Source organism: Lemur catta, chromosome 7, assembly GCF_020740605.2.
Source record: "Lemur catta isolate mLemCat1 chromosome 7, mLemCat1.pri, whole genome shotgun sequence".
Taxonomy (NCBI): domain Eukaryota; kingdom Metazoa; phylum Chordata; class Mammalia; order Primates; family Lemuridae; genus Lemur; species Lemur catta.
Window position 1 is genome coordinate 48,081,018 of NC_059134.1, and position 27,813 is coordinate 48,108,830.

At 35.0% G+C, this 27,813-nt stretch overlaps 1 protein-coding gene across 1 annotated transcript in view; it reads left to right on the plus strand.

Annotated features, from left to right (window-relative positions):
- DLG2 (discs large MAGUK scaffold protein 2) overlaps positions 1-27,813 on the plus strand; it is a 1,739,579-nt gene that overhangs the window by 258,224 nt on the left and 1,453,542 nt on the right. Inside the window, exon 4 of the mRNA XM_045557224.1 lies at positions 16,427-16,522. Within this exon, the coding sequence (XP_045413180.1) occupies positions 16,427-16,522 (96 nt within the window). The remainder of the gene's footprint in view (positions 1-16,426; positions 16,523-27,813) is intronic.

Sequence of the window (27,813 nt, forward strand, 5' to 3'; positions counted from 1 at the left end):
CTTTTCTTTCTTTTTATTTTTAATCACCAGGATTTTTACTTGGCCAGTAATTTCCTAAATGTCGTTCTTGTGGCTTCCTACCCTCCCATCTCCTAACTCAATTTCTGAATATGTTGCTGGGAGTAATTACTGAATAATAGCTGAATATGCATGTTCACACAGGCTTACCTATACCAGCCCCTCTCCTCCTTTCCCTCCAATCCCCCTACATGCTCACACACACAGGCAGATAATTATGTTAGAAAATAGATAAAGCCTTTTAATGCTTTTTTAAAAAACAGTTTGTGTCTTAAATAAAAATTTAATGCGGTTCAATTCTAGAACAACTAACTGATTTAATATTTCCTTAGCAATTGCAATGTGGCAGGTTGAATAAAAAGTGTAACTCTCAATGCATTCTTTTTCTTGACCTGATCATTTTAACACGTTTAGATTGTGAAGAGAAGTGTGTTTTAGTCCAAAGAGCACAAGGCCAACTTAGGTTTGCATTCAGACTCTATCCCCTCTTAGTTATGTGACCTTGGACAAATTACTTAAGTACTCTAAGCCTCATGTTAAAATGGGTTGATAATTCCCTTGAAGAATAAATTCAGATAATATAGGTGGAGTACCTAGAATAAATAGGTCCTACAGTATGTCCTAGGACATTATAAACAAATATTAATTCCTTCACATCTAACCCACTAATAAATGCATTCAGAAAATAAAATCTGTTTATTTCTCACTCATTAGATGCATATGTACCTTCTTCATTACCATACACATTTTACATCACAAAGGCAAGGTAAATATGAAGGTACAAAAGCAGAATGGTATATAGTTTCCTTGCCTAGATGCTCACAATGTAAAGAACTGACAGTAAAGGGGACATTTCTTGGAAACCTCTAAGGGAAGATGACTTCCTGTTACATTCAGTCAGGATCTTTTATTTGGGACCAAACCTGATTATAAATATCAAGCTAATAGTGAGGATATTTAGAAATTGTTTTTTCTAGTGGAAAACAATAGTCATCACCACAACAAAATTCCTGTTTCATGTAGGAAGTGGTTGCATTACAAGTATAAAATATAAAAATATAAAATATATTCAAAATATATAAAATATGTTTAATCAGGGGCAACAGAGATGCAGGAAAACAATATTAGGCATGCAGGCAAAGGGTTATTGTCAACTTGTGAGTGCTACTATTGCTTTGCATTTGTGTGCAGTATTGACAGGGAAAAAATAAGAGAAAAGAAACAAAATTAAATTTTAAAAGGAGAACTGCAATTATATGACACAACACCTGCTTTCTAAAAGTATTGGGTCTTTCAGAGAGTAAGTTATAGAAAATTAAACAAAAAAGAAAGAGATATAGTGAAAATTCTTAAAGGGACAATCTACAAGTCATAATAATTTAAAAATATACATTTTCAAGTAACAAGAAAAACAAACATGAAAGAAGAGATAAATAAATTATTTCTTTAGTGCTAATAAAATGGAAGTGCTGGGTGAATAAAAATACTGAATAATCTTCAATAGTTTTATATTATTGCATATAATGTGAAATAATAAATATTTCATATATTTATTGATCAAATAATATTCCTTTGAATAATTAAAATTGATTATAATTCAGAAAGAAGAGATTTTGGAATCCAATTAAGCCAAATTAGAATAATGGCCCTCCCTTTTGATAGTTTAGTAATTTGGGGCAAGTAATTCAACCTCAGTAAGCTTCAGTTTCTTTATCTGAGATAGGAAAACTAAATTCTGCTATGAAACTCTATGCAAACTTGGATGAGTCCATGTTCTGTGGATCTTTTTTCTGATGTAGAAAGGGAGGGAGTTAGTTTCAGGATGGCAATCTTTATGAGTACATTTGCAGATCTGACATTCCTAGGCTCTATGCTGTATTTAGCGGTGACATTTAACTATATTTTTACAGCTAAGGCCCGTATTTTCAGGCTTCTTCTGAAGCCACAGTTTAGGTTGAACTCCAAAATCAGACCCTGAAAGTAATACAAAAGGGAAGTTTGTAAGGAGTTCAGCTCTTTGCTGGATTTTCTAGAAAGTATGCAGTTAATCTGTCTCTAAGATCTGAGCATCTGAAAGTAAGGTAACACAACAATCTTAGTTCTTTGAGCTTCCACTCAATTTTAGTTAATGAGAGGACTTTGTGGTTCTGCTTCTCTCCCTTGATTAATGGGATGTGTTCCTTTTGCCAGGCACTTCACAAGATTCACTAAAAAATAATTAGTAAAAGTAACATACATGGCCAAGCACAGTGGCTCATGCCTGTAATCCTAGCACTTTGGGAGGCCGAGGTGGGAGGATGGCTGAGTCCAGGAGTTTGACCCCAGCCTGAGCAACATAGTGAGACCCCGTCTCTACAAAAAATACAAAAATTAGCCAGGCATGGTGGCATGCACCTGTAGTCCCAGCTACTATAGAGGCTTAGGCAGAAGCATCGCCTAAGCCCAGGACTTGGAGATTGCAGTGAGGTATGATGATGCTACTGTACTTTAGCCCAGGGAACAGATAGAGACACTGTCTCAAATACATACCAAAAACCAAAAAGCATGTAGTTATTCTGTGGAAATATAGGAATGTATGAAGAACAAAATAATTGTCACCTATTATCACAATATCCCAAAGTAATTACAACTGTATTTTGGAAGATTTTTTTCTCAGTATTTGCGTGCACATATGCACACACGTGCGTGTGTGTGTGTGTGTGTGTGTGTGTGTGTGTGTGTGAGATTAATGAAACTTTGGATAGCATTAGTATATACTGTTTTATAACATACTTTTTTCCACTTAAAATAATTCTGTTGGCATTTTTATTTCCATAAAGCTTCTTCTGTAGCATAATCTTTAATAAATATAATACATAAGTTTTAATCAGATGGCTGTAATAAGCAGAATAGAATGGTTGCTAAAATGTCAATCTGTAGTGAGAATGCCTGGATGTACATCACAGCCTCACCTCCTAATACGTGAGTGTTTTGGGGCAATTTACTTAATTTCTTTAAACCTCAATTTCCTTATCTTTATTATGGGTGCAATAATAGAACAGACTTCATAGGCTATTGTGATGATTCAATAAATTAATATTTATAAAGCATCTAGAAAATATGCAGTCAATAAATATGAATTACCATTACCAATATTTATTTTGTCCAGTCTGATATCTATTTTAAATAGACAAGCTAATTTACATTGTCATGAGTCTTAACATATGTAAACTTATGCCACCATTTTAGGAATTGTTGACCATCCTTTTCCTTTCTCTCTCACCCAGCCATTTCTACTTCTTATTATGCTGAAAAATTTTCTATGCTTTCTTCTTATTTTTTCCTCTGCTGATCTGGAAACATCTGACAGTCTTTCTGTTCTTTCATTGGTTATCTTTTTGGCATACATAATCTATTAATTATTCAAAGAAATTTTAAGTTATTAAGTATTGGTCTCTTAAATATAACAAAGACCTTGATGTATAACAATTCCACTCCTATATCTCAACTTATTACCCTTATTTGAATGTAAAAATTAATTTTATTTTAAATCAATGGCTTGTTTAATTTATGATATACTTTTTAATTTCTGTGTGCACCACTGATCTATGTACTTAGGTATTCCTCTGAGTTCACTCTTCTTCTTGATGAAGTATATCCTTTAATAATTATTTTTGTGAGAGTTTCGATTGTTAAATTATCTTAATATTTGTATGGCTGCACTCTCACTTTTGCAGGATAATTTGTTTATAAACTTTTAGGGTAGCAATTATTTGCTCTTGGCACTGTGAACATACACTCTATTGCCTTTTGGTCTCTGTTATTGCTGAAGAGAATCTGCTTACTTTAGTCGCTGTTTTTCTGTAGATTTTTTTTTCTTATTGCTCTTATGATTGTTTTCTTTATCCCTGATGATTTTCAGCTTTACTACTGTGTGTCTGAGTGAATATTTAATTTTATTTATCTATGTCAGTTCTTTTAAAGCTTTTTCTATCAGAGGACTCATCTCTTTTTTCAATACTGGAAAACTTTCAGCAATATTTATTCACATATTACTTGTTCATTATTCTCTCCATCCTCCTTTTCTGATACTCTGCAAAACTGTATATTGGACCCTCTCAATTCATCCATCCTGTCTCTGTACTTCTCTTTCACAATTTCTTACCTCAACCTTCCAGTGCTATGTTCTGAGGGGATTCCTTGTTCTATCTTCCCAATCTTTCTACATATGTTTGGTCTATAGTTTGTGACATTTATTAATTTTTATTTGTTTAAATGATTGTTTTTTATTCCATTTTAAGGGTTTTTTTGTTATATCTGTCTTGTTCCATCTCTTCCTATTTCCTAATATAATTTATTACTAGGCTTTTAAAAATTAACCTTTTATCTTCTTTTATCTCCTTGAGCATCCTATGTTTATTTTAAAATTTTTTTATTCTCTTCCCTTGTGTTCACTTTATTAAGTATTGCTCTCTCTAAAATATTATAAGGACATAGATGTATTTTAACAACTCATAACTCCAGTCTTCCAACTTATTACCGCTGTTCGACATATTCACATTCTGGTTACTGATTTGGTTCATAGTCTTTGGCATAATATTTTTTTTCAAATGGTTTGAATTTTTGGATCTGTAGGTTCCTTTTAAAAACTATTTGTTTAGACATAATTAAAAACAAAGGAAAGTTATAAAAATAGTCAAAAATTACTTGTATAGCCTTTACTTAGATTATACCTTTTACTACATTTATGTTGTCATTCTCTTTAGGTATAAACATAAGTATACTTTATGTCAGAGGGGTGTTAAAGAGCAATTTGCCTTTGTCCCTAAATACTTTAGTGTGTGTTTTAAAAAACAAGTATATTCTTTTATGAAACCAAGGCACAAGTATAAAAATCATTAGCATTGACATAAGTATTATCTGTTCTACAGATCTTATTCAAATTTTTTTAATTGTTCCACTAATGGTCTTTATAGCAAAAGAGAAAAACTTTTCTGGTCCAGGCTTTGATCTAGGATCACACAGTGAAATTAGATGTCATGTCTTTTTAGTCACCTTTAATATAGAATATTTCTCATTCTGCCTTTGTTTTTTAAGACCCTGAATTTTTTTTTCAGGAATATAAGACTTTTCTTTTGTAAGATAGCATTCAATTTGTTTTTTCCTGGAATTTCCCTATGATTAAATTCAGGTTGCACATTTTGGGCAGAAGTACTATAAAACGGCTCTGTTCTCCTCAGCACCTTATTTGTGAAAATATCTATTTGTCCAGTTACTGATTTGTGCTAAGTTTGTTTACTTGGTTAAGTTATAATAGATTCCAGATTATAAGATCTTTTGAATTTAGGTAAATATTCTGTGTTTCACCTACTTTCACCCACTAATTTTACCATTCATTGATATTTTTACCCAAAACAATTATTACTATGGTAGTTTCCAGTTGGTAGTATTCTGATACTTCCTTTTCTTCTGTACTAGTTGTCATACTCCTGTAAGGAAGAACTTTCTCTTCTCCCCCATTTTTCATTATTAATTACATCTTATTTTTCCTTCCTATTTTGACTTTTGTGCTACAGAGGCTCAGAATATAATATCTCAAATATGGCATCTTGGAATGCTGAGTACTTTGAGCTGAAGGAATTGAAAGGATCTCCGAAGTAAGATTTCTTTGACATTCTTCCACCCTCCTTTCTCCCACTACCCTTCCTCCCCTAGGTGGATCATAGAAATTAGAACTCCTCTCCCACAAAGCAAGCCATAAAAATCTGGGAAGGTCACTCTCTAACCTCTCTTTCCCCCTGAAATTCCTCATGTGACAAGTATCCTGCCCTATACCTTGGGGGAAGGAATGCCATACAGAGAAGCCGTAAAGAATCTGAACAAACAGGCCTTGCTGACGTCCTTACCTCTTCCCAGTTTATTACCATTAGATCATACTGTTATTGAAAGTTTGGCACTTGTCCCCAAGGCTGTGTCAGAAGAATGAGGACAAGTGGTTTGAGGAGAAGGAAAGGGAAGTTTATTAATTTGCCAGCAAATTAGGAGTATGGCAGACTCATGTCTTAAAGTACCAAAGTCCTAACTATACGCAGAAATGAAGAGCTTTTAAAGGGAGACTTTTCAGTTTCAGGCTATTGCTGTTTAACTATAGTTGGTGGTTCTGATTCATCCTATCTCCGGCAAAGACAATCTCATGACTTCTGCCCAGATAATTCTGTTGAGCCAGTTCCTGTGGTACAAAGAACAGAGGACACTCCCTGACTCTCTAATTACTGGCCTTAGGTAGGAATGCAGGTTTTAATTCCCAAAAAGAGTGAAGGGAGTGTTTTAAAGAGATGACTTATAAAAAAGTCTTACCCTTTTTCAGGTTGTTCCTCTGTTATGATACTTCTTTTGGTCCAATTATGTTTCTCCACAACTATGTACTTCTTTCATCTGACTTATTTTAATAATGTAAGGTTTTTTGGATTGGCCAGTGCCAGAGAAAGAAAGACGAGCAGAGTTGAAAGGGATAAGTAAAGAGGCTTTATTGGGGTGCTCCTGGGTGAGGGTAACGAGTCCCAAGAAGGGACCCAGGCGAGATTTTCAGGTCCCAGGAGAGAAAGAGAGAGAGACCCGAAAAGTCGCATGGCCCAGAAGTCTGAGTGGGTTTATATATGCTTTTAGGGATGGGGGTAGGGGTTTCTTTGGCAGGAAGATTTATGGTGGGGAGAACAAGGAATAGTCCCTTGCAGTTTTAGGGCGGGTATTGAGAAATAGGAGGGGCCGGTGGTATGTGTGTACTCCAGGAACCGAGACCCCTATCAGGGTAACCATCCAGGTGTGGTCATCCTTTAACTTAGCTGGGCCTTGCAGGCATTGTCCTTGGCAGGTCTCATGGGCTTTTTTCCATTAGGGAGGGTAGAGTTGCCCACCACCAGCCTTACAAATAATACACACTTTTCCTTGGGCTTTTAGGTCTTCATTTCCTTATGAAGGTTCCCAGGTCACGTAAAAACTTTTATTGAATAAATTTGTGTGCTTTTTTTCTATTACTCTGTCTTTGTCAGTTTTATTTTCAGGCTTAGCCAGGAAGGCTAGGAGGGTTAAAGAAACTTCCCTCTCTTAGAATAAAAATGAAAAGCTACATATATGTTTTATTTCCCATTTTTTGTTATGTTGGGGCTCATAAAGTGATACCAGTAGGTAGATAGTAAGGTATCTCTGGCTCTCCTAGGGACAAAAGTGGGTGCCCCATCTTGGTCCTGCCTTGAGCAATTGCCGCACTGTGGGGGGATGGGGAGGAATGCACTGCTAATCTGCAAAAGAATACAGGGAATTCTTCAGCCTATAGGCCAGGCAGCCCAGGCATAAATGGGTCTGGAAAATGATCTAGAGTAACCCAAGGCTAATTATCATGTCCCTGGCTTTCTATCAGAGTGGTTCAGTGGTGACATTTGAGCCATGAGGAGGGCCCAAACCAGACAATATAAAATAGGACCCCAGACCATAACCAGAGCCTCTTGTTATGACAGGGGGCCCTTTGATCATCTGTGGTAAATGTATCTTGTTCTTGCTTTATAAAACTATCTTGCTTTTCATCAATAAACTTTATTTCATGCTTATCTTGTTTTCGCTGTGTCTGGTCATGCCCAGCCAAGAGCATACCAGGAATCAAGAACATACTACCAACCCGACAATACCCCAAAATATGGCTTTTGGCATGCTGAGCACTCTGAACTAAAGAAAATTAAAAGTACTTAGAAGCAGCCTCAGAATAAAGGACTTTCTGACCTTTTCCTGTTTCTCCCTGACAAGGCAGGGTGGAACTCTTTCTCTGAAGTTTTCTTATCTGAAGCTAATCTAGAAGGAATGCAATTGCTTTGAGTCCCTTGCCTGAAATTGTATTAACCAGAGAAGATTAAACTCATATCTCAGGAGTAAAGACTGAGGAATCTTACCATGCCTAAACAGACTTTATCACAAGCTATTATTGTCTGTTCTTCAGGTCCCATTCAGTTTTCAAAGAGAATAATTCACAAACTATTTTCTATTCTTTCAGCCCAGTGAACTCCCTAAAAACTATTTACTACCCCTCAAAATTGCCTGCATTCACCCATCTCCCATCCTTCTAAGTAAAGGGTGCTATTTAATCTTTAGCCATATGACTCTTTTTTGAGGCTCGTATTTTGCATTTTGCAACACTTGCACGTTAATAAATTTGTATGCCTTTTGTAGAGGCAAAGGCTAAAGTTCTCCTTCGCCCTTGAAAAATTCACTGAAAAATCAACTCACAATAAAGCAGGTTAATAAAAGAAAAACTATCAAATTTATTTAATGTATATACATGAGAAACTCCAGAAAATGAGGATTCGTCTCCCCAATGGAGTTTTTAGAAGCTTATATGCCTTTCTGATAAATGGGTTATGAGATGGGGAAAAGATGAATTCAATAGAGGGGCAATAAAGGATTACTAGGGAGGAAGGATGGATAGGGAACAAAGATTAACTGGTAAATGGTTCCTTTGGAATTTAAATGAATCTGAGAGACTGGACATTATTTCTTAAAGAATCTGTTCAGGTGTGGTTCTGGCCTTACAGGGGAAGAAAAGTAAAATTGTTCTCCTAGGTGGATCCAGATCTCAGGAAGAAGAAACTTCAGTGATTTTGGGAGAGTCTCACTTACTTCACTCTAAGTTTCTTAAAAGTCTGGCAGAATACAGACTTCACTCTAAGTTTCTTAGAAGTCTGGCAGAATAAGCATTTAACAGATATTTATTGAACTGAACCTCTTTTGAATTTCTGTAATACTGTCTGTACTTTCTTTCAAAGCTTTCTATCTGGTTTTATAATGACTTTTGTACATATTCATTGCCTTTTTTACACTAAATTCTTTATGGACACTGTCTTCTTTGTGTTTTCTCCATAACATCTTCTTCAATGTCTTGCAAGTGATATAATATAATATAATATAATATAATATAATATAATAATGTTTGTTGAGTCAACAAATAAGCTAAGGACCTTTCTTGAACAACTATTACTCTCTTCTCTTGAGCTCTTGGGTTGTACCTAGTTTTGTTTCCCCCTGTCCAGCTTTTCAAGGAATCCTGAGGATTTATCTTTAGGGCTAAAATAGTGGAGTTTACTATTCTGTCAGCAAAGTAAAACTGTTGCCAAATACAGATTCTGCCACCTGCCACCTGCCACCTGAGAACCAAACACGAGAAAGGTGAGTGCTGGTGAAGGAATGGTAGTTTATTCAAGTGCTGGCAGCCTGAGGAGACGATGGACTATTGGCTCTAGACCATGTCCTCCTCTGCTTACTGAGCAACTATGAAAGGAAGGGTAAAGGTAGTTTTTGACAGAAAGCAAGCTTTGTGCAAGTCATCATGACTTGCTTGATGGTTATCAGCAAACAATAGGTCATCTGGTGGGTCTTGTCATCAGCAGTCTGTGGTTGGCCTATTCCAAACTCTTGATCTGTTTTTCCTCAAGATCATTTTCTAATCTTGTGCCCAGAAGCTGTGTAAGCAAGCAGCAGGTTAATTCTAAACTTGTAAGACAGAACAAACCAAAAGCATACTGGAAGCAAAATGGCTTCCCTTTAGCTAGCCTAGCATTATAGTTTGACTATCCCTTGGAGTGTGCTTTCAAAACTACTCGGTTTAAATTCATCAGTTGTTTGTAATGCTGAAGTATAGTCTATAAGGCAGCAGTGTGCTGTTTTCTATAAAAGGAAAGTGCTGGTATGAATAATTAATATCTTTTACTCACCTGTTGCTAGGTTCATGGCTTAGACTTCTATAATAAAAGATTAACAAGAGAAAAGCATATAAATGTATTTGATATAAGTTTACATGACACAGAAGTAAAGACCCAAAGAAAGAGGGAAACCTTTGTGTTTTTATGCTAAGTTTAATGAAGAGGAGACAATCACACAGAAGTATGATTGGCAAAAGGGGATATGATCTAAGGGTAATACACTGGGGGAAATTTAGCAAGACATGTTTATTCAGGTTCTTCTCGGCTTCTCTGTGCCTTTGAGGAAAGGGCTGTTCCTTTTTTCCAGGAATAGGGAAGGCACCTGGAATGAAGGTTTTATGACCTACTTCAAGGGAGAAGTGTAAGGGGAAGATGAGAGTGACTTTCCTGTTTCTTCTGTTTTCTCAAATGCTAAGTTCCCATATCTTGGAGTAGCATGTTCTAAATGCCATAAAGAGACCATTCACCCTCATATCTCTGTGGTTTGCAATGTTTCTTATCTGAAGATTATAGAGTGAAGTAAAATTAGGTGCTCTATAAATATAAAGCCCAGGAAATAATAATAGAATTGGACTACTCCAGAGCCCAACTGGGTTGTGCCTCAGGCTAATCTGCACAGTTCACATTCCTAGAGGATCAGAAAGGGCAGTCCCTTCCCAGTGGTTTAGTATCAGAGTCTGTGGTTGGCCATATACACTTACTTTTTGGAGTGTATATGGCTTTTGGTTTTTGCAAGGACACAGATTTTGTACAGAATACTCATGCACTAACATTCGTTTCCAAAGAAAAAAATTCTAAGTTTCAGCAAAATGATATTAATAAACAAGTAAATCTAGAAAACAGACTGGGTGAGTAGGTATTTACTCTACAGAAAAGTTCCAGATTTTTCAAAAATACACTCTAAGATTCTTTTAAATAGGAAACTTTTCTAATATGCATATAAAAGATGAGCAGATTTAAAGTAAACTTGGCAAATATTTGTCTAGACATATTGTGTAACATAGAAATATACTTGTATAAACATTGTGTGGTTAAATAATTTGATAAATATCTATGGACACACACTTTGTTCAAGCACTATGAAGGATATGAAAATGGTAATAAACTCACTGTCTTGAAGGAGCTTTAAAAGCTACTCAAGTGGATAAGACAAATATATAAATACTAAGTTTATTTTTCCTTTTGTTTATATTCTGGGTTGTTCCTCAAATAAATAAGGTGGACTAACCATTATTAGAGGTGTAAAAGAGAAGAATAGATCAGGAGGGCATCATAGAATGAGAAAGCCCATCTAGCTGGAGAAAGGGAAAGGATCAACAGGCTTTATATGACTAGCAAGGAGTCATAAAAATAGTCATTAAAAAATTGGGTAATGGCATTACCAAGAGCCAGCTAGTAGAAGTGGGTTTTGAAGAAAAGACAATTACATTTAGATTGAACAGATCTGAGGTACCAATGTGATTTTTAGAGAAAATATAAGTGGGCAATTGAAAACATAGGACTAGAAACTGGGAAAAATGTCCTCCTAATGCCTAGGTTGGGGCTGGGAGTAAGTATTGAGAGAATGAGATAAAGGAAATGAATTTAAAATGACGGTTGAAGTCAGGGGCTAAAAGGAAGAAGAGGAAATGAAAGAGAAGGAGCAGTCTGAGAGATTGGGTGATGGAAGAGAGATATGTTTCTGAATATAGGGATAGGAGTTTCAAGGACAAAGAAGTTAATTGGTGTGAAATGACAGAGAAACTGGAAGATAATGAGTACTATAGAAAGTCAGAGAAAGTGGAAGACAGTGAGGACTAGGAGATCATTGGTGAGTTTTAAGAGTCAAGTATTCAGGGAAGAAAGGGTAGCATTCAGAGATTAATGCAGAGGTCACAAACTGCAGCCCAGGTTTATATTTTATTTGGCTAGTAAGCTCACATGGTATTATTAAAAAAATATATAATTGTGTCAAAGAACAAAATTTCAACAAATTTAGTTTAATGATCGAATTGGCTTTTATTGGTGATTTGTGAATCAGGCAGCATCTCATCTATGAAATAGAAAGGTGCTCTGATGAACTGAGCAGAGGCAAATAGCCTTATAAGCAGAAAAAGGCCAAAGAAATCAGAAATAAGGAACAAAAAGCAGATTGGTCATTTCAAAGTACTCTCCTTATAGGGTTAAAATGGAGGGGGCTTTCATTTGATGACTCAGGTAGACTGGGCCCCTTCTAATTGGTTACTGTGATCCTCCTGATTTTTAAGAAAACTGGCCAGTTTTAAAGTTCAGTTTGATTATGTGACACCTAACACGAGTGACTCCATTCTGGTTTGGTCTGGTATGTTTGGGCCTAGTACATGAGCTCAGTCCAAAACAATGGCCTTTCATAAACTGTTTCACACTGTCAACATTTAAAAATCAAGGTATTTCTCATAAAAGTTTAGACTTCAAGTTCTCTTGAAAATTCTAAACATCTGGTAACACTGGATCTGGCTTTCCTAATTGCAACAAATGCCTGGAATTGACTAGAGACTGCACCTGTTAGACAGGGCACGCATTCTCCATTTTGCCAAGAACTATCCATCTCTTCCTAAATATGGCTTATACTTGGCTCACTTGCAATAATTTAACATTTGTCATCTAGATCAGTGGTTTTCAAACTAACGTATCAGAATCACCTGGAGAGCTTGTCAAAACCCAGACTATAGGGCCCCACCCCTATTGTTTCTGATTCAATAGGTCCAGCAGTTTATCTTTCTAATAAATCTCTGATGCTGCTGGTCTGGGGATTACAATTTGAAAGGATGATGGGCAGTAAGAAAGTGGTTCAGGAGTTTAGTATCGTAGTTAGGTGCACAGGCTTTTTGTTCAGACAGAACTAGATTCTGTTTTCTCACCCAGGAAATAAGGATGATATTGTCTACTTCATAGGGTGTTTTTTTTTAATCTAAATGGGATAATGCATATAAAATGTGTATCAATATCCTTGAAGTAAGGCATAGCTTATTGTAACTTTTCATTAAATGATTCTATTGTACTGTTATTGCTATTATTACTACTATTATGTCCTTCAAGAATATTGATTCCAGGGAGGAGAAAGTCAGAGATAGATTACTAGTTTTGGAGCAATCAAGGGTCTTTTTTTTTTAAATTAAGAAAGTATAGAAGTACAGAAGAAAATTACTATTTCCATGAGAACAAAACTGATGGCAAGTTACCAGGAGAAGGAGTAATCGTGGGAATATAAAGGCATATCAAGAGCCAGTCAAGAGGTTGAGATTGAATGTTTTGTATGTACTTAGGAAGTATACGTGGGACAACATCTTGTATGAGGTAGGAAAGTTGTAGCTCGGATCTTCAGCTACACTAAACTCCTGAGCCGCTTTCTTAATGCCTACTGATCCTTTCAAATTGTGATCCCCAAACCAGCAGTATCGGCATAACCCAGAGATTTGTTAGAAAGATGAACTCTTAGGCCTACTGAGTCAGACACAGCAAGGGTGGGACACTACAGACTGTGTTTTGATAAGCTCTTCGGGTGTTTCCGACACATGCTAATTTGAAAACCACTGATCTACATGACAAATGTTAAGTTATTACAAGTGAGCCAGGTATAAGGACACATCACTTCAAAATGAGACTTTAGGAGACAAGAATGCCACCCCCAAATATTCCTCTTTGGCATATTGATTATTTCAAGCTGGTTAATTTGAGAAACTGCAGACACTGGAGTAGATCTGAAAAACTCCCCTTTTGTAGAAGAAATTTATATCTAGAAAGGAGATTTTCATTAGTAGAGGTATCTGTATCAGGAAGAGAGCTGCTCTGAGACAACTTTTATCAGCTGAAAGTCTTTTATCTGCCTAACTAGCTAACTTTTATGCACCACACATTTCTTCCCCTCACCCTTCCATCATTTGACTCTACCACCTCCAGAAACCCCAAACCCTTATTCCTTTCTGTAGCTCAGGATGCTATATAAGCTTTAATCATCTGGCATTTCTTTGAATCTTATATTTTTGTGGGACTTCTGTGCATACGTGGGTACACATGTAATTAAAATAGTTTTCTCCTGTTAATCTGCCTTATGTCAATTTAATTTGTAGCTCAGCCAAGGAATGTAGGAGGATGGAGGGAAGCTATTTTTTCCTCCCCTATAATCCAAAGAATTCACCCCAACTGTGGGATGATTGATAAGGAGGAAGACCCTATGTGATGGATGGCATTATCTCCATATTTTCAATGATGATAATCATAGAGTTTAAATATTTCTTCAATACACACAGCTAGTAGGTGGAAGTGAAAGAATTCTTACTCATTTCTCTCTTACTCTAAAACCCATGCTCTTTTCTTCTGAGCATTATGCCTTTCAAGTCCACACTGTTTTCTATTAGACTGAACACTCCTGCTTGCCTAGATAACCTGCCTTGTCTTCAGCATTATTTCAATGTCATATCTTTCAGGAAGCCTTCTCTGATTTCACAGTCTGATAAAGATGCTATTCTTATACTTTATATCTATTACTGCAGTTAACACATTGTGTTACAGATTACATATTTTCATATTTCTCTCTCCTATTAGAGTTCCTTAGAGGATAGACAGTCCATATTAATGTCTTTCTGTTTCCAGAGATGAATAAATATTTGTTTGATAATTAAATTTAATATTAATAATTTAATGAAAAGATTAAATTAGATAAATGAATGCATAGATAGATGAACAAATAAACAAACATGGAGCAAAGTCTCTGATCTTGCTAAGAGAAATACAAACTTCAGCCACCTAAGTATCCTCAGTCTCAGAATCAGTCTTTTACTTTGTCCTTAATCGATGACGGTGGATGTGCTGCCATGTTTGGTATGATGATGGATCCAGGGTGCAATGGTGGCAGTGCGGGCTCAATCAGCATCTTGATTCTGGTAGGTCTCATCAGAAGTCTGGTCCTTACTGAGGACATCTACATGAGTGATACAGTCAGATTGGCAGCCCTGATTTGTTTCCATAGTTTGTGACCCCAAAGAATCGTTGTTCCAAAAAGGCAGCACAAAGTAAAGAACTCTATGTTTCTGATGCAGAGGCTACCTAGGTAACCCCAGGTAGTTTAGCCTGATATTCCTCTTAGCCAGATCAGAGCTCTTTTCTATTTGTTCATCTATCCATGTATCCGTTTATTCATCTAATTTAATCTTGATTTAATCTTATTTTTTCATTCATTAAGCAAATATTTATTTATTTCTGGGGATTGAAAAACAGTAACTACTTCTGGAGTTTTCACAGAAATGAATAAAAAAAGGAAAAAAAAAGAAAAACAATAAGACATTCTGCTTATCCTCCAAGGAACTCTAATAGGACAGATTATATATACACTTGTGTGTGTATAAATACATAATTTATAATACAATGTGTTAATCACAACGCTAGACATAAACAATGGGATTAGAAAAGAGGAGCATCTATTAATAAAATAAATTGGAATCAGAGAAATCTTGGTTTCTGCTCACAGTGTTTGCAAATTTCTCTCCTTTCACAATCAGTGCAGGTACATGTCTCTATAGCTATTGACTGAGAAGGGGCAGGGATTTCTGCTCATCCAGAATGAATCCTGGGAGCTGAGACTGACTGGTAGATTGGTAAAGAAGTCCTCCCACCCAAAGAAGAGTTAGTAAAAACCCTTTTGGAGATGTCTTTGAGTCTATTTCCCAGTACTCAGCCTGCAACCACTTTCTTCTCATTAGTAGGCATTAAAATGAAGGATCATTATGTAGTTGAACATACCGTGTAGTCAGCATGTTTGCTACCAATTCCCAAAGATGTCCCACAGATCCATTTTATCAGCCCACAATTCTCTAACCCTTTCTCTTCCAGAAAACTATGACTCTGTCAGTATTCCATACTTGTGACTGTCAAGAACTGTGACAGATCTAAGATTTTATCCTACTCTCAGGCTTAGAAGTTAGCCTGGCACAGTTTCACAGATGCTGCCAGAAGATTCCTAGGACAAAGACAAAGGACTTTATTACTTGCAACAAGAGCAGTGGTTAACATTTTATTGTACCAGTTACTCAAGACCCAGTTCCTACAAGACAAGGCAAGATGGCCGTGTAATACATTCACATGCAATGGGTCATGATATAGGTTACATTCCTTCAGTTTAGGGAACACATATCTTTTATAATGATCAGTTAGCAAGCCTAACCTTTGCTCTGGAAGTAGACATTATTTCTATCATCCAAACCTGCAGTTATAAAAATGCCTTAAAAGGATAGTCCAGAACAAAGGCAGTCAGTGCCTCTGCTAGTTCTGAGAGCTCCAACAGCACCATAAAGTAAAGATTTCTGTTAAATATGAGAAATAACAAAAGATGAAATCAACCCTTCTATCTTCATCTTTCCATTAACCATGCTCAGCTTTTACCACATCATCAATTTACTATTGAATAGTCCAAGTTCAACATTCTCTGGTGAAAAGCTTTGAAATTGAAAAACTTGCTTTTGAATAACTTGTGCCATTTTATGTTTTCTCTTTGGGAGCAATATAAAAATGGGTTAGATAGTGGATTCATATTCTAAAACTGACATAAGCAATATCTAGTATTTTTTCAGGCCTTATGTATTTTAATATGTATGTAAAAAGTTCGGAAACAATATACATTGCAGAAAACAAATAAGAAGTATTGATTTAAACAGTTTTTTTTTCTTTTTTAGCTTACAGGTTGCAGTGGACCAAATGAAAACGCTTCATGTATTGAGCAAAATGAAGAAAACCAATGTTTTGAAAATGAAACTGATGAAAAGACAAGTGTAAGTGTTAGAGTATTTTCTTTGTTTCTATGCTTAATGGGCAAGATTTGTCTTCTTTCTAGTGGATGCTGCTTGTAATGGTGATCAAGTGAAAAAAAGCTGTATAACCCAATTTCTGGCTTTGGCCTGGTCAGCATGCTGAGATCTCTTGCTCCTGAGCTGACACTAAATGTGTATTATTTTGAGTAGTTTTTGTGTTTCATTTTGGGATCTGTGTTTTAATGCATGGTCTTAGCTGACTACACAAATATTTTGAAAGCTATTTCACTTCTCCCTGCTTGAAAAATATTTTTGTTTAACATAGAAGGTATTATTTAAACTATTTGAGACACTTAGAGTACGCTAAATATACTTCCAGGAGGGGAAGTCATCTAATTTGGCAATGGTACTGTTTTTCTCCAAAATGGGAGAGGGAGGGTGGACATCTATGCTGGACTCATGAATACTTAGAAAACAAATTTTTGAACTTCCTGGCTGTTTACAAGGATATTTGTATTTTTGCTTCCTGAACATGAAGTCATCAGGCCTAAGTGGGATAAAAATGTGCCAACTTGTCAGGCAGCTAAATGAAATAAATGTTGAAAAATATGTAAAAGAAACTTTTTAGGAAAGTATGTTGCTAGCCTAAGCTACTTAACTCTAAAAGCTTCACTTTCTTTATCTTATAGTGCACTTATGAGATTTTAACGAAATTGTGAATATGAACATGTATAGTACTGCCTGACAAATAGTAGATTTTCATTCTATTGAAATGAGTCACAAATTTTACATTTATTTTATTGTAGTGGTCTTTTTATTAAAATTTGGAAAATAAAAATGAAGACATCATTGAGAAATTTAGGTCTTTATTGATGAAGAAACATTTTACATTTAATGTAGTTTCTTTCTTCCTTTTTATTTTATTCTTATTTCCTTTGAACAATTTTAAGTAATTGGGAGTATGTTTTAGGAGCATGTTCTGTGTTTAAATAAACCTAATATGCAAAAGGTAGAGCTTGGAGATTTGGTATTCCAGAGTCCTAGTAAGAAACAATGAGGATTTTTAATCAGCTCATGGAGAAAAGAGGGAACTTAAAGAAATAATTGACAGGACTTGGTGACTAAGTAAATGGACAGTTGAATGGTATCAGTACAAAAAATGGGGGTATTTGGGAGGAAAGATGATTAATGGGTAAACAGAGTAAATGGAATTATGACATCTTAAATTTTATGGTAAGAGAGGGACAGCTAAGAGATAATATTTTGAGAGTAGATGGACACATTGGTTGAGAACTAATTGTGATTTCAGAAGTAGAACAGTGTGATAGAAGGGAAAGAGCAAAAGATCCAAAGTCAGAGACCAGGGTTTTTATCTTGGGTCTATCAATAATTAGTCATGTAACCTCAGGCAGAATAAATGACTTCCATTTTTATTTGTAAAATGAGATAATACCTATTGTACCCATCCTGCAGGAATACAATAAGGATTATTTGAAATAGTTATATGTGAAAGGATCGATAGCTAAATTCTCTTGATATTGCATACCTTTGGAGACATGGCCACAGCATTAAATGCATCTTAAAATATTTTATTTTAGACAAGGTTTTAGTTGTTTGATATTTTAACTTTAATTCCTTCAGCACAAAACAGATTCTAGCCAATCTTGTGAATTAGAACTGGTTGATAAAAAGACTGAAGTGGATACCATGCAACTACCACAATGGATGGGCATAAAGTTAAGTCTCTTTTAACAAGAACAGAGGGGTAACTAGATGGAGAGAAACTTGACTGTAGGAAACATATCAGACTGGAAAGGAAGCATTGTATAGGAGTAAATCATAATTTGGAAGCCAGAGAACTTGGGTCATTGTCTTTGTATACTCAGTATCTGAGTATTCTTGGACAAGTCACTTAGTTTATCTGTACCTCAGTTTCTTAATCTGAAGTGAAAGGTTTTGATTAATTTTTGGATCCTTTTAAGTTAGAATACATTTATAACATTTTGATAGTATAGAGAAATTATTTGCTTTAGAGAATTCCAACACTTCCCTTGATTTTTTTCAGGCTATAATGTATATTTACACAACCTGTTAAATAGCTTTACCTTCTGATTAAGAATAATTTTTCAACTGAGTTCTATTTCTCTATTTACTGTCCTTTCTGATATTTACTAGGAAACTTCTTTTCCTTAATGCCACTCAGCCATGGGAAAGAAGGTTTTTGTGTTTGTTTTAGGAAATGAGAGCAGAACAAGTATTTCCTTGCCTTTATATAAGTACGTTAGACAGTGTTCATGGTCCTTATTTTAAAAGTGATAGTTCTGAGACACTAGATAGCCAAATTAATCCTGAAAAAGAACAAAGTTGAAGGCCACGTACTTCCTGATTTCAAAACATACTATAAAGCAAAAATAATCAAGATGGTGTGGTACTGGCATAAAGACAGATATATTGATCAATAGAACAGAAGAGAGAGCCCAGAAATATAACCTTGCATTTATGGCTAGTCCCAAGATTCCCAATGGGAAAAAGACAGTCTCTTCAACATATGGTGGTGAGAAAACTGAATATCCACATGCAAATGAATGAAGTTGGACCTTTACTTTACACTGTATACAAAAAGTAACTTAAAATGAATTAAAAACATAATTAAGACCTAAAACTATAAAACTCACAGAAGAAAACATAGAGGAAAAATATCAGGACTTGAATTTGGCAATGGTTTATTGTGTATGATACTAAAAGCATAGGTCACAAAACAAAAATAAACAAATGGGACCTAAAGACTTCTGCACATCAAGGAAAACAATCAAGAGTGTAAAGACACCAATGGAGTTAGAGAAAATATTTGCAAATCACGTATCTGTTAAGTGGTTAATATCCAGAATATATAAAGAACTTCTTCAACTCAGCAACAAAGAAACAAGTAATCTAATTAAAAATGAGTAAAGGACTTGAATAGACAATTCTCAAAAAAAGATATGCAAGTGGTTAACACACCTATGAAAAGATACTTACTACCACAGTTCATGAGAGAAATGTTAATCAAAACCATAGTGAGATATCACCTCATACCCATTATCATGTCCACTATCAAAAGAACAGGAAATAATAAGTGTTAGCAAGGATATAAAGAAATTGAAACCCTTGTACACTGTTGGTGGGAATGTAAAATAGCATAGCCATTATGGAAAACAGTATAGAAATTCCTAAAAATAATTAAAAATAGAATTACCATATGATCTGGTATTTCCACTTTGGGGTAACATCGAAAATAATTCAAAGCAGGATCTTGATGAGATCTTTGCATACCCATGTTCATTGCAGCATTATTCATAATAACCAAGAGGTGGAAGCAACCCAAATGTTCATCAATAGATGAATGGATACAAAAAATTATATATTATGTAGCCTTAGAAAAAAAGGAAATCCTGTTACATGTTACAACATGAATGAACATTGAACATATTACACTAAGCAAAATAAGCTAGTCTCAAGAGTACAAATACTGTGTGATTCCACTCATATGAAGTATCTAAAGTAGTCAAATTCATAGGAACAGAAGTAGCAAGGTAGTTACTTAGGTGTGGGGAGATGAGGTGGGGGAAATTAGTGTTTATCACTTATAGGGTTTCAGTTTTTCAAGATGAAAAACTGATCTATATATTTGTTGTACAACAATGTAAATACATTTAACACTACCAAACTCTGTACTTGAAAATGGTTAAGACTGTAAGTTTAATGTTATGCGGTTCTTACTATAATAATAAAAAAAAAAGTGATGTTCTGAGCTAATCTTCCTGGAGAACCAAGTTTGAAAATATAGAATCAGAGGATTAAAGCCTCTGTTATGGGATATTTACCACTTCCCAAGGTAGCTCATTTCATCTAGGCAAGTTTGAATATTATAGTTTTTTTTTAAATTAAACCCCGTGATACTCAAACTGCTTTAGCATTGGGTATCTTTTTTTTTTTCTTTTTGGAGACGGAGTCTTGCTCTGTCACCCCAGCTAGAGTACAGTGGCATCATCCCAGCTCTCTACAACCTCAAACACCTAGGCTCCAGCGATCCCCCTGCTTCAGCCTCTCAAGTGGCTGGGACTACAGGCATGCGTACCACCATGCCTGGCTAATTTTTCTATTTTTTTGTAGAGATGGGTTCCCAGTCTTGCTCAGGCTCATTTCCAACTCCTGAGCTCAAGTGATCCTCCTACCTCAGCTTCCCAGAGTGCTAGGATTACAGCTTGAGCTACCACACCTGGCCTATTTTCTATTTTCTACTATCAGGGAAGTATGGTAGCAAACTTCTAAGCACCTGAAATTAATGAGGGAATAATCTTTTTAATGGAATACTGTGGTTAACTCTGTCTGATTTAATTTACTGCTAATAATTTAAAACATAAAATGTAATAACTCCTCATTTCCAGGTTGACGGAGATATTGTGCTTTATCTTTCAGTGTCTTGTAGTGCCTCAGGGTCAATGTTCTGCCTATTAAAGAGCAATGACTGGACTGTTTATTAGCATTGAAGATCACAGATTTGTATTGCCAAGTCTGACACATTTATAAAGCTATTTTAAACTAATCAATCAAAATATCAATGTATTTGTTTACTAGCTGTCTCTAAAGCAACACAAACACTACCTAAGAGATATCCTGTTCATTAATAGATCTATATTTAGGATCATGGTTTTTACATTTGTTCGAAAGTATATTCTGTTCAGATAATACAGCACTTAGAACCAAACATGGTATTTACTACATGGATCAACGAGTTCAATGATCTTAAAAGTGCAGCATAGACTATGAGTTTCTTAAGAGCAAAAAAGAAAGAAACAAACAAAAAGTGCAGCAGATCACCATTATAACAAAGATGGAATGGGACTTTGGGTTAGATGATCAGGATTTATCTTGGTTTATTCACTCAGTCAAGAGAGTATATATCATGCTGGTTTACAAACTTAGTAGTTATTACATATAAATTTGGATAATTCAACTCATCTGAGTTTCAGTTTCTTCACCTGTAAAATTATACTTAATTGGTTATGAATACTAAATGATATTATGTACATGAAACAGCCTGCTTAATAAAAAGTTAATACTTATTTGCAAACCATATATTCAGAAAAGGGTTAATATTCAAAGTTTATAAAGAACTCATATAATTCAATAGTGGAAAAACAAATAACCCAATTAAAAGTGGGAAAAAGGCTTGAATAGACATTTATCTAAAGAAGACAAAATAAATGGCCAACAGGTATATGAAAAGATGCTCAACATTATTAATCATCAGGGAAATGCAAATCAAAACTGCTGTGATATAACAACCACTTCACACCCATTAGGATTATTTTTTCAAAAAGTCAAAAGATAACAAATGTTGCTGCGGATGTGGAGAAAAGGGAATTCTTGTACACTGTTGGTGGGAATGTCGATTAGTATAGCCATTATGGAAAATAATATGGAGATTTCTCAAGAAATTACAAATAGAACTGTTTTACCCAGAAAACCTTCTTCTAGGCATATAACCAAAGGAAATGAAATCACCACTGTGTAAAGATTACCTGCTCTCTTGTACTCATTGCAGCATTATTCACAATTTCCAAGACATGGAAGCAACCTAATTGTCAATGGACGAATATATAAGGAAACTATTATTCAGTCCCAAAGAGAACAAGATCTTACCATTTGCCACAATATAGATGAGGCAGGAGGACATTATGCTAAGTTAAATAAGCCAGATTCAGAAATAAAAATATTGCATGATCTCACTTGTATGTAGAATCTAAAAAAAATTAAATTATATGGCAATAGAGAACAAAATAGGGGTTAGTTACTAGGGGTGAGGGGGAAGAAATGGGGAGATGCAGGTCAGAGGATACAAAGTAGTAGATATGTAGGATTAACAAGTCTAGATATCTAATGTACAACATGAGGAGTATAAATAATAAAATTGTGCTATATATGGTATTCATGTAAAATGAGTAGATTTTAACTGCTCTTGCCACAAAAGCAGAAAATATAGATAACTATGTGAGGTGATGAATGTGTTAATTTGCTTCACTATAGTAACCTTTTAACTATATGTATGTATCTGATAACATCATGTTGTATATCTTAATTATGCACAGTAAAATTTATTTTAAAATAAATACAGATTAATGTATCTGAAAATTATTTTTTATTTTATATATTTGTGAATATTATTATTAGTATAAATCACACCTTTAGAAACAAAGCTATATTAAAAAACATACATGGCAAATTTCATGTTGGACTACTGATTTTAGCCTTTTAAAAAAAGAAAAAGTTTCCCTCTGTTGTATCTTATTCATTATTTCAGAAAAGTCCCTACTTAGCATCTGTTAGTTTCTAAACACTAGAAATATAGCCATAGACAAAACAGACAAGGTTCCTGCTCTTACAAATAAACTTCATATAGGGGAACTAGTAAGGGGAGGGAATGGGTGTATACCTACATAATGAGTGTGATGTGGGGGGGCATGGGCAATATACATAACCTAAACTTTTGTACCCCCATAATAAACTGAAATAAAAAATAAATAAATAAAAAAGAAATGAATAAAGAAGATAATTTCAGATTGTGATAATTGCTATGAAGAAAACAAACTAGGATCATGTAATGGAGAATGATGGAAGGGAATCTAATTTAATCAGAAGAAGTCAGTTTGAGAAGGTCTTACTGAGGTTTTAGCATCTGAGCAGAAACATGAATTATGAGAAGGAATTAGACATGTGAAGATCCAGGAAAAGAGAGTTTCTGGCAGGAGGAACAACAAATGCAAGGCCCTGAGGAAGAATTAGAATAAAAATATTTGAGGAACAGATAACAGGCCAATGTGATTGGAATGTAGGAAAGTAGAGTGTGGGAAGGGCATTTAGGAATACTATTGAGTTTATTTATATTAACTGGAAAGCAAAATTTTATTTCAGACCATATAGCTTTTTAGATTTGTGGCTTGAACACAACTATTTGGATTTCTGGAAACTATTCAACTTATAGCATTGTATAATAGTAGAGAAAACTGAGCTTCATAATGAATCTACTTAATGTTCAGCAAACTTTATATGAAGTTTGATTTGTTAGGGAAACAGAATGCTTACTGAATATTTTTTACAATTTTTAGCTTACCACTTATAATTTTCTAAATTTCAAAGGTTGTTTAGATTTTGAAGAATAGTGAAAACTGGGAGAGATACATGGTTATCATTTAACTGTGTTCCAACTCACTTACATAAGCAAAACTGACATACAATTCAGGTCTATACAACTGAAAACCATGGTAAAAAACATAGGTTAACAGTGAAAATTTCTTCATTTCTGTAGAAATTGTTGTTTCACTCAAAATTTTGTTTTAATTTTTATGTATCTTTTACAAAGATTTGCATTTAATTTGCAAAGAATATATAGGGTCCTGCTTTTCATTGATTATTTTCAGGACCCAATATTATCCTAATATTCTTTCATCATAGAAACTCTCTGGAAAAGTCAGTCCTTTTCCAGTTGATCATAATTTCTTACTTGCCTCTGGAGAGTTTGTAAATGAGGACAGGCGTTTTGCCATGACCTGCCTGAAGTCTATTTATTTTACTAAGCTAACAAGCTTTGCAGATGTCATTTGTGCGCCTGCTGTCCTGGGTATGTGGGGAACAGATAGATGGGAATGGGAGTCTAGGTGGGTAGATTTCTTCTGTTATTTCCTCTGGAGCTAATTTTTCTAATGTGGGTTCCATTCCTCTGGGATTGCTCGTAAGGCCCTTATAAGTTATGAAAGGCCTCAGTGTAGGATCCTGGAGATGCACCTATCTTTTTGGGGAATCCCAGATTGATTGTTAATTAATCTGCGTGGAGTCCAGGGTAACTTTGGCTAGAGAAGGTCTTTGGATTTGTTTGTACTTCACTCTTAGGATGGACCCGGGGGTACAGAAACTGCTTCAGGATTTGAGGTATGACGAGATAGAAAGAACATAGACTTTGCCCTCTTGAGTTGGAGTCACCTAGATTCTGTGTCACCTAGGTCAAGGCATATAACCTCAGGCAGTTTCACTTTTTTTATCTATAAAATAAGGATTATAATTCCTTCCTAAAGGGTATTATGACAATCAGAGAGAATATTTGTAAAGTATCTGCCACAGTACTTCAGATAAAACAGCCACTTATTATTAATACAAATGCTCATATTTATTACTGTTTTTCTATCCCAAGGGCAAGCACCTAGTTTCAGCAGCATCCTGTAGTTGCAGCACTTCGGCTGAAAACTGCCCTTCTCCACTGTAGATAATACTGTTCCAAACCATACTTTCTTGAATCAGACTGAATTTTCCAATGAAAATACTTTTATTTGCAAATACCTTCAGATACATGCACCACCAATATATTTTTTCTTATATATATGTATAAATATTTATGTATATATTATAGTTACTCTCTGTATATATGGTTCTCATATGGACAAAGGGTAATAGGCTCAAATAGGGTTTTTAAAAAATCTCTTAGCAGAAAAATAAATAGCATAACAAACTGTGACCATTCTTTCATTCCACTATTTATTTGTACCACTTAAGTGCCAGGTACAACTCTAGGTACCAGAGATATACATTAAATCTGCCTTCAGGGTGCTTAGATTCTAGAATAGACACAAGATATATTTCACTTCTAGGGCTTTTCTTTTGCCTGTTATAAACAAACAAAACAAACGTAATGAATTTAAATGATTAAGGTATAGGCTTAATGCAAGTATTTATAATGATAATTTTCTGAAATCAAACCTTCAATGGTCGATTTTACTAAGAATCAATATATTTCTGGGTTGATATTGTTAACCTTATGAAATATCAAGCAAAACAATTTGCAGTCTGTGGCTTTATATCTTGCCAAACACTTCTTGTGAAATCACAGGTCCAGTTGAATTCTGTGTGTAAAAAATAATGCTTCATGCCCATGCCTTGTTAATTTTTAAAATAAAATAATGTTTCTCTTGAGGCAAAGAAGTGGATTATTTTCTATCATCTTTATATCTGGGGAAAATCAATAGAAGGTAAGGTGTACATAAGGTAGAAATCCTAAGTGGGACTACACTTTAAATTGTTATGTACTTATATTTAAACATACATACATTATCCAATTAATCACTTGTGTATATGAATAAATGAGTATAGAACATGCCTATTGCACATGCATTTACAGTATATTTGCACTCAATTAACATTATATGAACAATGCTCTTCTTCATTCCCAGGCAGAGATTGCATGTTCAGTTTTGTGAAATGCCTCCTCTAAAGTACTATTATTTAATGGAAACCCATTGGATGTGTTTATTAAGCTGATTGTATAAAGGTGTAAGATATTATTGATTCATTCCATTTTCAAATATAATAAAATGCATGGAATTCTTTTTTTTATTTATTTTTTATTTATTTATTTATTTATTTTTTCTATTTTTTTTTTTTTCTTGGAATTCTTTTTTCTCCCAACTTCTAGTTAACTCCTATGGGTCTTTCTCAACTCAACTCAAGGCTCCTTTTTAGAAAGGCTTCCCAGACTACTCCACTGTGGGTTAAATACCTCTACTTTGTGATTCTAAAACACCCAAGTGCTTACTGTAGATTTTGGTTTGCTTTGGGGCAGGGATTCTGCTAACTTTTGTTCACCCTTATATCGCCACATAATTAGATTCTCGAATATATTTGTTGAATGAATGGGATACTAGAGTAGGCAATGGGAATATAGATTCAAAACTACCATTAAGGGGCTCACTTTAGTCGGTGAGACAGACATTAATCAAATACTCATATAGTGAGCCCTCAACAAACAAATGTATTAGCTGAATGACTTAGGGAGTGCTTACAGTATGCCAGTAGTTATGCTACATGAGCTGCTTTTCATTTCAGTGGATCTTTATAGTTTACAAAGTGCTTTCGTCTGTGATCAGCAAGGGTCAGAAGACTAAATAGGCTCCCTCTTCAGATTTTCCCCTGGATTAGTTTTTTCCTCTCTACAAAGATGGAATAAAGTTTTAAAGGTAGCTTTCTTCCAAGGATACCTTGTAAAAATATCCCTCTTATTCTACTATCCAATTTACTTCCTCTTTCTCTCTAACCCCTGACTGTCTCTATTATGATCATAACTAAAAAAGCCCTGGCCTTGCAAATAAGAGACATGGTCTTTAATGTTGGCATTGAAAGTTTCTAGGTTCTTGGGAAGTAATTTAAACTTCCCAAGCTTATGAGAATGTTACAAGTGCTTTGTCAACTTTAAAGTGCTGTGGGGACATGAAGCCTAATTATTTTGAACATGAATATGGCAATCAGTATCAAATTACATATTAAATGTTTTGGCTGTATCACTGGTACCTGGAATGCTCAAGGATATGATGTTTTACATATTCTGAGATATGGTTAGGAAGTATTAAGTTAAATTAATAATTGTGATGATGTAATAAACAAGAAGGTGAATAGGCAAAGTGATGCTTCTTTAACCCTTTTGTATTATTGAACCATAAGACAGTTACCTAATTGAATGGATCAGAGCATGGGTTTTATTAGGTCATGAAATGAAATGTCTGATTTTGAATCAAAAGTTTATTATATCTCAAACAAGAAGCAGTACAATTAATCAAAGTATGTGCCTAAACTATTGACACAGTTTTGCCATCTTAACGATTGCTTGCTTATGACAGCAGCCAAGAAGCCTAGAGAGTGAGTGGTGATGAAAAGCATTCTCCACAGCTTGTTGAGAATTGAATATTTTTCCTTGTAAGAATTGGTCCAAAGCCTGGAATAAGTGGTAGTCAGTTGGTGCAAGGTCTGGTGAATGCGGTGGATAGCAGAGAGTTTCCACGTCCAGCTTCTGCAATTTGAGCAGCGTTGTTTTTGCAATATGTGGTCTTGCAAGAGCATTGGCCTATCTCTATGGACCAATCTTGGCTGCTTAATGGCAAGCATCCTCATCATTTCATCCAATTGGTTTCAGTAGACATCCACTGTAATTGATTGACCAGGTTTCATGAAGCTGTAGTGGATAATACCACCATTGGACCACCAAACAGACACCACTAGATTTTGTTGATGAATATTCAGTTTTGGACTGTGTTTAGGCACTTCATCTTTATCCAATCCAACCATTGTGCTGAACGCTTGCAATTGTCAAGAAGAATCCATTTTTCATCACACATAACAATACGGTGTAGAAATGGTTTACTTTTATGTCGTGACAGCAAAGAAAGGCATGCTTCAGGATGATTTCTCTTCTGATGCTTATTTAATTCATGGTATACCCACCTATCCAGCTT